This window comes from Plecotus auritus (assembly GCF_963455305.1).
Source record: "Plecotus auritus genome assembly, chromosome: 3".
Lineage (NCBI taxonomy): Eukaryota > Metazoa > Chordata > Mammalia > Chiroptera > Vespertilionidae > Plecotus > Plecotus auritus.
The window spans coordinates 179,584,444-179,599,135 of record NC_137772.1 but is presented as its reverse complement, the minus strand read 5'-3'; the positions used below and the strand labels follow the sequence as shown (position 1 = coordinate 179,599,135).

At 38.3% G+C, this 14,692-nt stretch overlaps 1 protein-coding gene across 2 annotated transcripts; it reads right to left on the bottom strand.

The window, feature by feature from the left end:
* Positions 1-575: 575 nt before the first annotated feature.
* On the bottom strand, positions 576-14,471 carry SLC38A2 (solute carrier family 38 member 2). Of its 2 annotated transcripts, none has more exons than XM_080661450.1 (16): positions 14,199-14,471; positions 12,844-13,049; positions 12,489-12,570; positions 12,224-12,339; positions 9,502-9,575; positions 9,308-9,400; positions 9,101-9,182; positions 7,637-7,719; positions 7,155-7,213; positions 6,912-7,058; positions 6,228-6,307; positions 6,020-6,120; positions 5,322-5,446; positions 4,831-4,975; positions 4,618-4,715; positions 576-3,559 (listed from the first exon to the last, which is right to left on the bottom strand). In XM_080661450.1, exons 2-16 carry the CDS (start codon positions 12,957-12,959, stop codon positions 3,473-3,475), a joined length of 1,488 nt encoding a protein of 495 aa, XP_080517576.1. In that variant the 5' UTR covers positions 12,960-13,049; positions 14,199-14,471; the 3' UTR covers positions 576-3,472. The 2 variants fall into 2 exon arrangements, with proteins under 2 accessions (XP_080517576.1, XP_080517577.1); XM_080661451.1 differs by having other exon boundaries at positions 12,844-13,054; positions 14,200-14,312.
* Positions 14,472-14,692: the final 221 nt, after the last annotated feature.

Genomic DNA, 14,692 nt, shown 5'->3' with positions numbered 1-14,692 from the left:
CCCGTTGTTTCCACTGTGGATAGCTAACTTTAGGAGCCCTAAATAGGTCTTAAACTATGCTGTGTATCTTAGTAATCCTCTTCACTAGTTGTCACTAAGGTACATCTACATACCCTCCAGCACTTCCTTTCCTTTGCTAATTCACCAAAGTAGAACTAATCGGACTTCTTCCAGGAGTTTCAGCATCCCTTACACTGTGCATCAGGTATCACCTGGGTAGCTTTGTTGGGGTGGGGAGGGGGGTGCGGTTAGGGGCAGCCCTCCAGACCTATGGAATCCTATTGAAGGCACTTGTTCCAGAAAGCTATTCTAAAGCTCCCCAGGTGATTCTGATGCACTATTAGCCTACTACAGCAGGTTCAAACCTGGGTCCTTGAGATGACTTTCAGGTTTTTTATTTCTACTCACTGTCAATTTACAATCTTTCAGGAACTTAAAAGCGCAACTGTTTCCCTGACCATTTTTTTTTTCTTCATCATTATAATCAAATCAATATGGACCTACATGCTAGGTGTTGTCCTTACAAAATACATCAGACGCTGCTGATCCCATTACCCCAAAGAAAACACTGCTACTCAGGATTAAGCATGTATTTATTTTAGTTCAGTTAAAACATACATTGTTTCATTGAAACGGTGTAGCACTCTTTGCCAACAAGTCATACTGGAATTGTTGGCCTCTAACAATACAAGGGGGTTTTTACACTATATACATAAGATTAACACATGTAGGTTCTCAAAGGTCTTTCCTTATACTAGATCACATTTGATTTCATTACACTAGATCACATTTTGATAACTACTGCATTTTGACAATTTAGATCTTTTTAAAATTTAAATAAGAAATCTAAATTTGCACCAAGTTTTCATGAAAAAAAAAAAAAAGGTTAACCAGTCTGTTTATTGCAAATACAATTTAAACAATATTTAAAATTTTTAGTGTTTACACAATTTATCAATTTGTTTATATTGACATCTCTGTACAGGTAATTTTGGGACAATTCTTAAGATATACATAATGAGAATTCATCAAAATGCAGTTAAGAAAGTTACAGGAATATATACATTTGAACCCAAGACCCAAACCTGACCCATGGAATTATATACAACCTATTTATAAATACATATGGACAGACAATGTATGTACATAGGTTATCATAAATATTGAAAAATAGGTTAGCTTTAATGGATTACTGCTGTTCTATAAATAACATTACAGTTATAACTGAAACATCCACGGAAGACAGTAATGCAAAATGAGGTGACAAGACAGTGGTTTTAATACTGAAGACTGCTTATTAATGGGAATTCACTGTTCAGGAACCTCAGGACAGACAAGATAGCTCCAAGAAAATCATGCAATGGAATATATCCTAAGCAACTGATTTTGAACCTCAAATAGTCAAAGAAGATTGGATGAGCCTCCCCACATTGATTAGCTGTGAGGACTTTTTTCCCATTCTTTCCTGGTTGATGGGGTATTTCCTCCCCTAGGAAAGGACATAAATCTTTACTTGGTCTTCTCTGATAGGCCTTAGATCCAAAATCAGCAATTCTTTCAGGAACTCCAGCAGAAGTACCAATTCTTGGTCTGAACTAAAGGCGAGGTTCTGGATTCGAAGGGAGTACCAAAGCCCAATTAAATGAAAGCAGTGGTGTAGAATCTGCCTTCTCACTGCCTTTCTAGGTGGTCCCCAATTGCTTATATTTGTAGAAACAAACACAAATGGACCATTGGTTTCACCAAAGTAGCACTACAAGACGTCTTCCAGTTCCACAAGGGTCTTTAAGTACAGACATATCTGATCTATAAGCTAGTCACATATAATACAAGAATGTGTAACAAAAACCATGTCTGCCCCATTTCTGGCCCTTGCTTAGAACTAAAAATGTTTAGTTCAAGAGAAAACCTTAACAGCCAGATGACCAATTGAAGATTCCATTATTTGCTTCCCTCAACCACTAATGGAATTATGTATATTAGATTTTAGACATTATGCCTGATGAGCAAAGTACCACATTATTTAATAATATATTCACCATACACCGTAACATACAATAAATGTGCTCTTAAAAGCCAACTAGTTTTTTCAGTTCTAACTGGAATTTATATGGAAGGGTGAACATGCAGTTGTACCAACTACTTACACTCAGGTTGCACTGTTTCCCCTAGCTAACCATTTGTTGGATGTAAACAAATAATTCTGTGTTGTACAAGAATGAGATGACAATCCAGTGCAATTAGAAAGCTTACTGCATGAAACCCAGTGGCCTGTATAAAGAGAACTTCCATTATTCCAAATATCGGTGTAAACTGTTGGATTAGACCTCTACTGTAGACGAAACATGAACATGACTAAGCCATATAGTATCAAGTAATTCACACTTCCAGTAGTAGATGAGCAAGTTGTACTCTGGCTAGAATAGTTTTGGCCTTATTGCCATCAAATGCCCATTTTCCACTGCTGGAAGCAATGTTAAAAAAGGGCTGGCCCAAAAAACCCAGAGCTGTCAATCCAACTCTGGAAACTGATGCAACTGAATAAACCCTGTTTTACCCAATTGCACTATTTGGTACCTCAAAATTAGTTATTTTACTCCCCACAGAAATATCTGCATTATCTTCCATTCTAATAGACTGAAGCCATAAATATTTGTCTGAATGAACTAAATTATTTGGGAACAGAAGAAAACTGATGAACAGGGTTCATCTGATTTGGTATAACAATAGGCAATCAATTATCCTTAAATGGTGAAGTCTGAATGGAAAAAAACTATGCTTCTACTCATAGTACAATTTTTCATTACATCATTTTTTCTAAAAATCATTTTGGATAAAAAACATATTTGGCTTATTATGCCTACAAAAAGGCAATTCATTTCATAATACTTACATTTGTTTTTAAACAATGAAAATTTTTTTACGGAATTTACTGACAACTGTTTTTGGACAATGTTCAAAAAAAGCATTTTTTAAAAGTAAAATAGTGCTTCTGAGGTCTTTAAATATTTTTGGTACAAAAAATAATAGTGTTTTTCTCAATGGTTATTTCAATACTTTGCTGTAAATTAAGAATTGTTTCTCACATCAAATGGTTCCATTAGGCACATTCAAGTAAAACCATAAAATATCCAAGTTTAAACAATGACACAGCCAAACATGTGGCTTGATAAAAGTTAAGAGTTCGTCCATTCTCTGGAATGGAATAAAATTGTCACTTCCATTAACCCGAGACTCGTGGTTTTGTTGTTAATGTCCATTTCTATCATACAGAATAGTTCCTTTAAAAAACAAAAAAACAAAACAAAAAAACAAACAAAAAAAAGAGTTCACTTATTCTGCACTCAGAAGAACCAGCGAGGAATCTGCACTTCAAAAGGAAGTGAAACTGAAAACATTAGGTGAAATTTCATAGTTGAGAGTTGACTCAACACTGGCATCAAATGGACTACTGAAGTTTTAGTAGTGCCAGTTAATGGGCATTGTGTACCCAATCCAGGATAATCAACACCATGCTTCCGATCATCACCACTACGCCACTCAACAGGAAGAACAAAGCCTGCAATGAGCACATAGAGAACACTGATCAGTAAGCAACAAAATATGTTACGTTCAACATTCCTCTTTCTACTTTGAAAAAATGGGCTTGTCATTACTAAAATTACAGCAATATTTTACAGAACTACAGTTCCCTCTTGCTAAAGGTATTTAAATGGTCTGAAGTAATCAAAGAATCTTCTATAATACAAAATAACTCTCTCTGAAACCTTCCAAAATTTCACTATTAAATTTCTTTCTCTCAAATGAAAAGGTAAATCATTTTCTTTGCTGAATAAACTTACTTCGTAAAGTAGCACTGGGCTGGATTTTTTCAAAGCAAAAATTGGGGTCACGAAAACAAACCCAAGTCATCCTAAAATGCAGACTGAGTCAAGGCCAGGTCTTTCTAATGGACAGAAGTTTACTTCTAATCCTACCCTTCAATTACTGCCACTATATACTTTGAGTAAACAAGATGACAGTTGTTGGCTTATAAACAATTCCAGTACTATACTCAGATTAGAATGGTAGTAGAGAATAAAAATTGAAAAGCAGTCTTTTTTCCTAAGCAGACCCACCAGAATCATTTACACTTAATATATCATACCCTTTGAAAAATCAGTTATTACTCTTTAAAGTAAATAATAGTATTTTAAAGTGTAATAACAGTCCCACCCCAAGCTTTGCTTTGAAGATGGTTTTTCTTGCTTGACTAAACAACCCATCTTTTTCTCTTTCATATACTCAAGGCCCATTTAAGTGCCTGTCACACAACAGGCAGCCCCTAAAATACTGGTTCAACAAGTGCTGAACGCTAAGTATCTTTACATTTTATATTCCATCTCTCTAATATCTAATAACTTTCTTGCAATTAAGTTAAGCATGTATTAGATGGCAAACTGTCTTTCACCTCCTTGCCCCCAATCTTTCAACTGTGAAGCACAGTTATAGAAACATTTACTAGAAACATAAAAGTTAAACTATAATGAATGATAGCTAAGAGACTAAAATTAAAATCAGTTGAGGAATTTGTTATTGGAAGATTCTTAGTTTCTATAGCCATAATCTCTTACTCACCCCAATCTTTTGCACAGACTTCATAGACTCTTTCTTAACTAACTTGATATAGAAGGCAGACGGAAGAATAAAAATCAACATAGCAGCTGCAGATGCACCTGTAAAAGAACATTTACCATTTCTTGAGAGTTCAATAAACCACTTATCACCCATTGTTTAACCCTTAAATTCCTGTTACTTAAATCAAGCTTGATGATACTTTCTAAAACTTACCAATGAAACCAAAGATATCTCTAATAGTTGGGACAAAGATGACAAGCAAATTGGTAAACGCCAAGATGGATACTGTAATGAGACCATGACGCCACCAAGTGAAATCTTTTGTTGGACAAAACAACTGAGTTATGGAACTCCGGATCTGCAAAAATAAACAGATAAACAAATTAAAGTTTCAGCTTTAATTAATAAAAAACCCAAATAGAAAATCTATTTAAAACAAGCAGCTATTTAAATAAAATTGTGCCCCTTCCTCTACTGCTGTTTTCTAAACATATATGAACACTGAAAGATCACTTAACACCTTCAATTATAAACAACATGCCCTGGGATGTTTTAAAAATTTACAAAGTCTTTTAAAAAGCCCCCTCAAAACAACCATCCATTCAATATTGCTCTAGTGGGGTTTCCCTTCTCCCAGAAGATAAAAATCTCACAAATCTTCACATTTAAACTCATTCTTGAAAAGAGAGCAAGTGATTACTTACTGGGAAAATAACCACTGGAACTGTCAGGGTGACAGCCATTAACACAGCCAAACGGACAATGAGAAGAAGGATATCAGTTCCCAAGACTTCAGAGTATGTGTGAAGCAATTCTGACTCAACTTTTTCTGTGGAGAAAGACAAAAAGACAAAAACAAAACTTTAAGTGTGCTGTTTTCTCTGGAGATTAGAAAATCTAACTTGTGGCAAAATTTACAAAGTTATTATTAGCTACTCACAAAATAACTACCAACTAAGAGGCTAATAAGATTAATTTAGAATTAGGGTTAATGCAATTAAAATAACATTGAAGGAAAATTTTTCTAAATACCAAGTAGAGATTTAGCCACATGACCCCCATTAAAAACAACAGGAGCTAAGTAGCTAAATCCCATGATTTGGCTTACAGTTTGTATGTGTTGTATAATTTGAAAGTGATGGGAGGAAAATGGTAGGATGAACGTTGATAGAAATATATCATATAAAAAATGGCATCTAATGACTAATGGTATACTTTTGAACCTGGATTCTAAAAATTACTGATTAAATATACTATAGGAAATTCTAAGTTCTAAATTCAATTTCTCATCACAAATGAAATATACTAAAACAGGTTGAATTTTAAATAGAATTATAGATATTAAAATATCAATTTCATTTCACAATGTGATTTTAAAAAAAACAAACCAGACATTATTTACCATAAAACGTCAAGTATCCAAAAAGGGCAGCAAACAGGTACATGAGAAACATAGCAAAAAATGAAATCTTGGATACATTCATCATCCTTCTACGGCTGCGGCTATGTAAATTCAAAGAAAAACACAAAAATATTTATTAGCAGTAGTTATAGCAGTAATCACATAATTTTTTCCAGTAAACCTGTATTAAAATAGGTATAGCACTTACTCTTTCAGCTCTTCGTAAATGGGAAGAATAGCAGGATGACAAACAAATGAAAAAGTCAGAATTGGGACAGCATAGACGGTCTGCAAAAGATATAAAAATGCACTCAATATTCCAATATAACAAACTCATGTCTTATCAGCTGTGCAACTTATATTTTATATCAACTAATGTTATAATCAAAACCTACAATAGTTTTCCTTACATAATTAAATTCCAAACTTCTAATTTGTTCACTATGTGTGATCAGTGTCCTAATTTCTGAATGTGTCAATTATTAATGTAATATATTTCATTTCTTATTCCAGAGGAAGGGAGTGGGAGAGAGAGAGAAACATTGATGATGAGAGAGAATCAATGATTGGCTGCCTCCTGCATGCCCCCTATTGGGGATTGAGGCTGCACTCGGGCATGTATCCTTGGTTGGAATCAAACTAGGACCCTTTATTCCGCAGGCTGACACTCTATCCACTGAGCCAAACCAGCTAGGGCTCATTTATTAATCTACTTTTAAGACATAAACCAATGCTTTCTTCTCAGTCCTCAATAATAAGCTAATCATGTTTTTTAAAGAGCAGCTCTTACCCCTCTTCCTTTACCCTTCGGAGTTATTTTAAAGTTTCCAGTAGTTTCCCCCTTTCTTCCCTAAAACATTCCTTTCAGAAAATGAAGATTATATTGAGTTACCTGTGAGTTGAAGAAGAAATAATGTGGTCTGCAAAAATCATCAGTCGTGTTAAATGCCATATGAGGTACTGAAGCTGTTGGCTGTATGAAAGTGCTGTTTACTGCATCTTCAAAAGGACAAGGAATCTCAAATTTCTTGCAAATCACCTGAAAATATATTATTTTTCATTTGTTAAACTGAAAACTGAATGATGTGACAGGGCACATAAAAAAAATCTCTAGCTTTAAAGAAGTTATACCTACCACAATCAGAAAGAACAGCATACACAACAAGGAAAGGCCACTGGTATATCCCAAATATCCTGGCAGGGGAGATAAATGTTAATTTAATGAAATAGGTTTAGGGCAAATATATTTTCTCTACTAAATAAAATAACTCAATTCTGCTGGGAAGACTTCAATATGGCTACAATATTAAGTTTCTAATTCTTACATACTAAGCTATAGAATTAGTTAAAAATAGTTGCTAATAACTAAAATAAAAACTTTCATTCATTTTGTATAATTATTATTTACAAAGTACAAGATATTATGAAATGTCAACACCATATTTTAGTGCCTTGGTGGTGATCCTGCTAGGATTTTGAAAGACCTAAAGAGGTTTGTATGCTGCAACTCCTAAAGATATATTTTTAGAGCTTTTTAGCTCTAAATGTCTATTAAGAGAAAGCCAATTAGCTAGTGAGAGGATCATTTCAAGTCTCTTTAGAGATGGGTTTGCTCACCTAAATTTTTCAGCAGTGATAAAGGAAGAATAAGCAGCAACGACACCAGTAGAACCAAATAGTCACCGTTCAGATACCACAGTCTGAATTAAAGAAAAGAAAAACAAGGTCAAAACCAGTCACAAATATTCTCAGAATAATATACACATCTTCTCACAGGACTCATTTTATGTAAGTACTATAAAAACATACACAAAAAAAGATAGGTTTGGAAGTATCACTTAGTCAAAAAGCCCATGAACAGGAGTAAATCTCCAACTTTGGTGCTAGGTGAATGTTCACTCAGGTTAGGAATGGGTATGAAACAGTATAACTGTTGTCCCACTGTTTGCTCTGGGAAGGCTGCCAGTTGATTCATAACATAAAACACTTCTTAAATGCTTGCTACTAATATAGGGAACACAAAGAGGCACTGTTAAGCCAGTAATCTTATCTTTGAGCATTTTTAGAAAAACTGTACACCAAACTTTGTCATGGCTTTGGCTAGTAATTTTTAATGCTAGAAACAAGGAAATTTTAAAATAAGCTACTTTCAGAAATTTGTTAGCAAATGTACATATGAAATACTTCAACAAAGAAATTTTTTCGTACATAGACAAAATATATAGGCAAAAACAAAACAAAACAGACAAAAACCAATCCCCAAACCAGGACTTATTCCAGGTTGTCAAGAGTATATGTTAATACCTTGACCCACCTTAAATCTAAAAATAGTCAAAAGATCCCTTCTGAAGTTAAGAGAAAATACTACCCAGGAGTCCTAAGAGTTCTAGCAATATTTTTCCTTAATCAACTATACCCTCTCTTTTAAATCACTATTTCAAATTCTAATTGCCCTGTGAATTCTACTCCACTCACTTCAGCAACAAAGATCCAACAGAAAACTAGTATCTATAGATCAGGTCACTAAAATAAATTTCTAAAGCATGGAGATTAACCACAACACATCTGGATTTTGAGTTAAAGGGCTGCATATAAGTGGGGAAGTAAATTATCTCCCCCTTATTTACTTTAGATAAAAACGTGTTAGTAGCCTGGGATGAGTAACTTTGCTAGAAGGATAAAATGTCTACATCATGGTCATACATTTCTGGTATTACAAATTTTAAAAAGATTAAGTTTTAAGAATTTCTAATTTACAAAAAGCAGACAGGAGTCGGTTTTTAACACAATTCAAAGTTGTAGTCCTCACACAGGTTGGGGTGTTATTCAGCTATAATTTCTAAAGAGTAAATATAAAGAGAAAAGTTTAGAAAACCTGTTTCTACATGTAGGTTAGAACTGAAGTTATTCAGTTACAGGACTAGCTACCATCTTTGGCCTTTCATTCTCAAAAGTTCTCAGTTTCAATAATAACATTTACAATAATTTACTGATAATAATTTTGTACCCAACTTTGATAAAATGTATCTAACTATTTTAGACTAGAATTGTTTCTTATGAGTAACCTTACTTAGCACCTACCCAGTTGTATCTTCAATGTTCATTAATGCCTTGATCACCAAAGGTAACTCATATTTCACTATGAAGAGGTAGCTTGACATAGCTGGAGGAAAAGAAATTATACCATTACAAGTGCAAAATGTGGCACGTGACACCAAAAGTAACGTGTCACCACTCTGCTACACAAAGCAAAAAGTCTACCCAAATCACCTTTTAAAATATTCTTACCTCCAATATTTTGCATTGTAATCGATCCAGAGGCTGCAAGCTTTCCAACCATTCCAAATGCCTTGTGTCCCAACTGTTCATATGATAAAGACCCTATAATTTGAAGAACACAGTAGCGTGAAGCAAGTATTTTATATGGGGAGCAAAATCATACAGGCATAATTGTTTCAGAAATACCAAGAATGCTACCATACCTCCTTCATTAGCAGTCTTCAAAAGGAGATGAACAGAGTACAGGGAAAATATTGACACAAATGTCAAGAGAATTCTGATGAGAGAAAGAAAAGGTACAAGGTTATAAACAAGCATAGCTCTATTTAAAGACAATTCTTCAGTGTTGTTATTTGAACATTAAATATGGAACTTGTCCTAGTATTTTTGTACTAGATAGCATGTCCTCAAGAATGACACTCTACTGGCTTAGAGTGTCAACATATTCTCTTACCTAGCCCTAAAAAAACTTACATCATATCTCAAGTAACAGCATAGGTTCTACAGTATTAGTAAGGGCAGGAGTTTACCCATTGGATCAAACATGCAGGGAGTTACGGAAAGCCAAGCTTTAAAGTGGTGGAGTTATGAGACTTATCATTTGATTCTGATACCATTAATAGTTAGCTGCATACTTGCCACTTGTCTGCACTTTAATAGTTCATTTCACCTGTAAAATGGTGATAATACCTGCCAGGAAACCCAGCCTACAAGGTACTTTTGAGATCCAACTGAGATAGTATAAATCAGAAAAGCAACTAATGTGACAATATATGGTGTGGAATATAGGCCCAGCATTGTCACAAAGTTAAACAATGCCTGTGCTATTTAAAGCACGTAGAATTATTAGTCCAATAGCCTAGACTCTAGGGCTATAGCCTCCCTGGAATAGGGTGGGAGAAAAAAGAACTGGGACTAAGGTTTCCTAATGTTTCCCTTTAGGGCACAGGTTCTCTCTCATTCCAGCTTTATTTTCCTCTCCCAGGCAAGCCAAGAAAAATATAAATTTCTTTTTAGTAGAAGGAACAACAAATCAAAATCAGGGAAACTCTTATAGAAAACTCTAAACTCTGCAAACAAGAAGACAGTCAAATTTTTTTGATTCTGTAAGAGCAAACCAAACACAGTACCATATAAGTTCTGGCAAAGAAACTGATGTCTGTTAGTTAAACATAGGTGGTGACATCAAACTGCTCTTCTAATGCCAAATGTTTTATGGGGTCTAATCTGAGATGGGGAAGGACATCATCAGCCTAACCTCTAAGTAGTCAAAGCTGCTGGTTTAATAAACGATTTTCAAAGTATGCTGACAAATCCAGTCCTTTCTTTACAATGAAATGACAATGAGGGATTCATGGACTTCAGAACCTTTGAGGTTCTCTTTCAACCTCAAGATTGATTCTACTTGATAAGGTGAGCTACAGAGTAAAATACTGATAGATTAAAAACCACTTTAGCATTCCTGATACTATTTAACCATAATCATCAAACACAGAGACCCTATTAAAATATAAATAATTTCCAAAGCACAAGGCTAATATATCAGAATTGTGGTTTTACTTATGAAACGGAGATGTCATGTAAAATACTGCACTAGAACCCCACTTAAAAACTGCTTCCAGTTTTTATAGTAAGAGTTAGAAAGGCTTTCAAATATTTAATAATGATGCCATTCAATTCTACCACTAAAAACTTTGACACTCCAGGGGCCTTTCTATGTAAATGTCTAGTCCTTCACTTTAGTAAGAGGTCTCAAAAGCCTCCTGTTAATGAAGGAGATTAATTCTGGCTCCCAAAACTCAAACTGTGCTTAACTTTAGCTTGGAATTTCACCGAAAAGCAGAGTTTTGCAAAGGTCTGCTTTTCTTTTCATGAACATTTTACTCTGCTGGGAAAATAACTTGAAGAGAAGACACCTGTCAGCTAACAAAATGTCTATCTGTCACAACGGGACAATTCCATGTTTCTTCAACAAAATCAATCATACATCTTCCACAGAAATTGACTTAGCCAGAAGCCCAAGGGTACTTAAACTTAATACCTATGACATAAACATCATTGAAAATGCATGCTGAACTTTATTGTATTTTTTTGTTTTGTGCTTTTTTTCCTGGAAATAAGGTCCATACTTTCTACTACATTCTGCAAGGGTCAGTGACCCCACAATGGTTAAGAACCACTGCTCTAAAATCTTCTATAGCTCCAAAACTCTATTCTAGGTACACATGCTGGAAAACACAGGAGTAATTAATTCTAACTTGACAACTAAGAAAAAAAAATACCATTTAGAAACAGGTACTTATTAAAACATTAATTTCTTGCTATGGCATATGGCAATCAGATCTAGAATATTAAAAAACCGCTTTATGACTCACTTTTCTTAAAACAAACCTATTTCAGGTTAGCAAATACCACTACGTCATATATATATGTGTGTGTGTGTGTGTGTGTGTGTGTGTGTGTGTGTGTGTGTGTGTGTATATGTATATTTTTTAAATTTTTTGTTTTCCTTAAACATGCAGGGGCCACAGGTCCTTGGGGAGTCTATGCCAATTTACCAAACTGATATAAAAGTACTATGCTTATTAATATTTTTTTGCTTCAGATTTTTGCCAAGTAAAATTTCTAACTACCCTGGATTCATTAATACTTCCTTTAAAATATCCCACCTGTTAATACTTTGTCTTAACTATTCCCATTGACTTAAAGACTTTAGACTTAATTATCAGTTTTAATTGTTGTCCTATTTTTCCCTAATTGGCTTTCTTGATATCATGCAATTATATACCAGAATAAAATATTTTTTTATTTCTCGTATTTTAAATTTTAAACAAATGATTTTCAAGTTAGTTTCTGGGGCCAAAACGCGTTGTATCATCATATTAACTGCCCTGCATGGCAGACTCACTACTTACACATACTTACATAAACAGAGCAATTCCAGTATTAGCCATGGCATAAGAAAGCCCAAGGATTCCACTGCCCACAATCGCATTGCTCAGATTAAATACTGACATTCCAAAGGAAGTAGTACCTGGATGCTACATAGAGGGAAAACGATAACCAAACATATAACAATAATTAAATGGAGAAAACCAGCTTTGGGCAAGTTAGATTTGAAATCTAAAAGTAAAACTATTCTTTCACTCCATAAAGCCACAGACACACAAATTATTTATTTTTAACTTACAAAGTCTGTTTCATACTTCTTTTTCCCCAAATTCGATTCAAGTAAAAAGTTCTGGTTTTCAGGATCTACATCTACATAATGGCTGCAAAAAACAAAACAAAAGAGAAAGAAAAAAAAAAATCTTAAGTTGGATCGAAATAGACAAGAGAATGCTTTAACACAAAACAGCCCTTTAGTTGTCACACACCTTTATTTAAATGCTTAAGTTTTAAGTAGGAGTCGGCTTTCACGCCAGATACTGTCATTGCAATAAGACAACCCGAAGCTCTTTCAGAGATCATTCTCCAAATGCTACAGTAATTTAAAGAAACAGAAGCACAAGCCGCATTTAAAAAAAGGACAGAACTTCTCCCACCTTTTCAGAGCAGCTTGCTTGGTGGGGTAGGAGTAGTTGAAGTCGCTGTTGGAACTGTAACTGCTGCTGTCCTCATCCGGGGAAATACTGAATCTTCCCACTTCGGCTTTCTTCATGCTGGGCACCGGGAGGAATCAGATGCTTGGAGCAACACTGGACTCCTTTTGTCCTTCGCGGTGCACCGCCCGGCGACTCCGCCTGCCTGCCTGCCAGCGTAGAGGCGGCGCGTCAGGACCCGCAGCGCCCGCCCAGCCTGGGTCACGTGACGCCGCTGGGCGGCGCAGCGCGGCTAATTCAGCCCCCGCCAGGCGAGTGGAAAAGTACCAGCCTCGCCTGCGGGGTGGGGGCGCGCCGAGGGGCGGAAAAGTACAGAAGGCGAGCCGCGGAGAACAAAGATGGTCCCACCGCGGCGCCGCGCCCGCCGAGGTCCCGCGCCCTTCGGACTCCGAGGCCCCACAGCAGATTTTAGTATTTCAGCCTTTCCGCGATCCCAAGTCTGAGGAAGGGGTGCGGGGAGGCCTGTGGCTTTACTCCCCAGCCTCTCTGGTCCTGCTCAGGCACGCCGGGCGCACAGCCCACCCAGGCATTGGCTAGGTGTGCATGCCGCCCGGGCGCACAGATAGCTCCCCGTTTCCAGCATTTAAAACAGCAGTGCCGCGGAACCCGTCCTTTCATGCCCTGAGCCCCCAGAGCGGGGGGATGCCTCTGCGGCCGTTAGCCCACCCAGGGGGCGGAAAGGGCAGACGGAGTGTCCGTGGAGCAGAGGAGAAGGACCGTCCCCGGGAGCGCAGCGGGTGTGTTTACACCGCACGCCCGTGCCCTCGAGCACTCCCGTCCACTGGCATGTGGCTGGCGAGCGCTGGCGCCGCCGGCCCCTCCTATGCCTGGAAAGGCAACTGATGCAATATCGATCGCCGATTGTCAAACGTCCTCTGCCCGTCTTCCTCAATCGTGGCCTCTGCTACACTAGAAACCCAAACCCACCTTCGTGCCCCCAAATTCCAGACACCCTGCATTTAATTATTTTTATTCATGCAAACCAGTCACAAGACTTGCCGCAGCGGAGACGCGGGCCTGGCTGGCTCCCCTCCCCCTAACGGGAGAATGCGGTTCCGCTCCGGGCGGGCACCAGGCCCCCGCGCCGCGTCGCGCACCCCTCCCCTGTCCGAAGGTGGGCGGCGACCCTCCCCCCATCCCCCTTGTGGGCCGGGGTAGGCCAGGGGATAAGGCCGGCCCCGCTAACCGTAAGCGCCTCTCCGGGGGAGGAAACGACCCCGCAGCTGCCTTCCCGCCGCGGCCCCTCCCCCACCCCCGCCGGGGCCTCGCGCCCTTTGCAAACCGCCCCGCGCTGTTACCTCGGTGGTCTCCGCTCCTGAATCCCGGAATGTCACGCAAACTCCTTCGGTGGGCTTTTCTCAAAAATCGTAAACAAAACAAAACAAAAATCCCCCCCCCCAACAATAAGCAGGAAAAATAATTTTAATAAAAAAGGGAAATGGCAAGTTGCCCCCCAATCGTGCGGCGTCCGCCGTCTCAGGGGAAAGGCGCGAGTGTGCGGGAACGCGTGGTCGGGCAGCGGGGGGTGGTGCGGGGCAAGACGCTCCGGGACAGCGGCGTAGGGAGACTCCGGAGTGGTACAGGGAGCGGCGGGTTTTAGCGGCCACGGGAGGACGCGTCAGTGGGCGGGGGCGGGCCCAGGCCTCCGGGTGCTTCTCTTTGTGTATCAACACCACCTGGGCCCCGCCCCCGGCCCGCAGATCCGCCCACTGCCCACTCGCGCCCCTCCCGCCCGCTGGCGCCCCCCACGCTCCCGGAATGCCAAACCCTTCTCTCTCTAGGTCCCCGGTCA

What these genes read in the sequence shown, in the direction of transcription:
- SLC38A2 (XM_080661450.1), bottom strand. Translation starts at nt 12,959, where the DNA reads ATGAAGAAAGCCGAAGTGGGAAGATTCAGTATTTCCCCGGATGAGGAC. An exon ending in AGAAGTATGAAACAGACTTT is followed by an intron (nt 12,340 to 12,488) that starts GTAAGTTAAAAA and finishes CCCTCTATGTAG; the next exon opens with CATCCAGGTACTACTTCCTT. An exon ending in AACATTGAAGATACAACTGG is followed by an intron (nt 7,720 to 9,100) that starts GTAGGTGCTAAG and finishes TCTTTAATTCAG; the next exon opens with ACTGTGGTATCTGAACGGTG.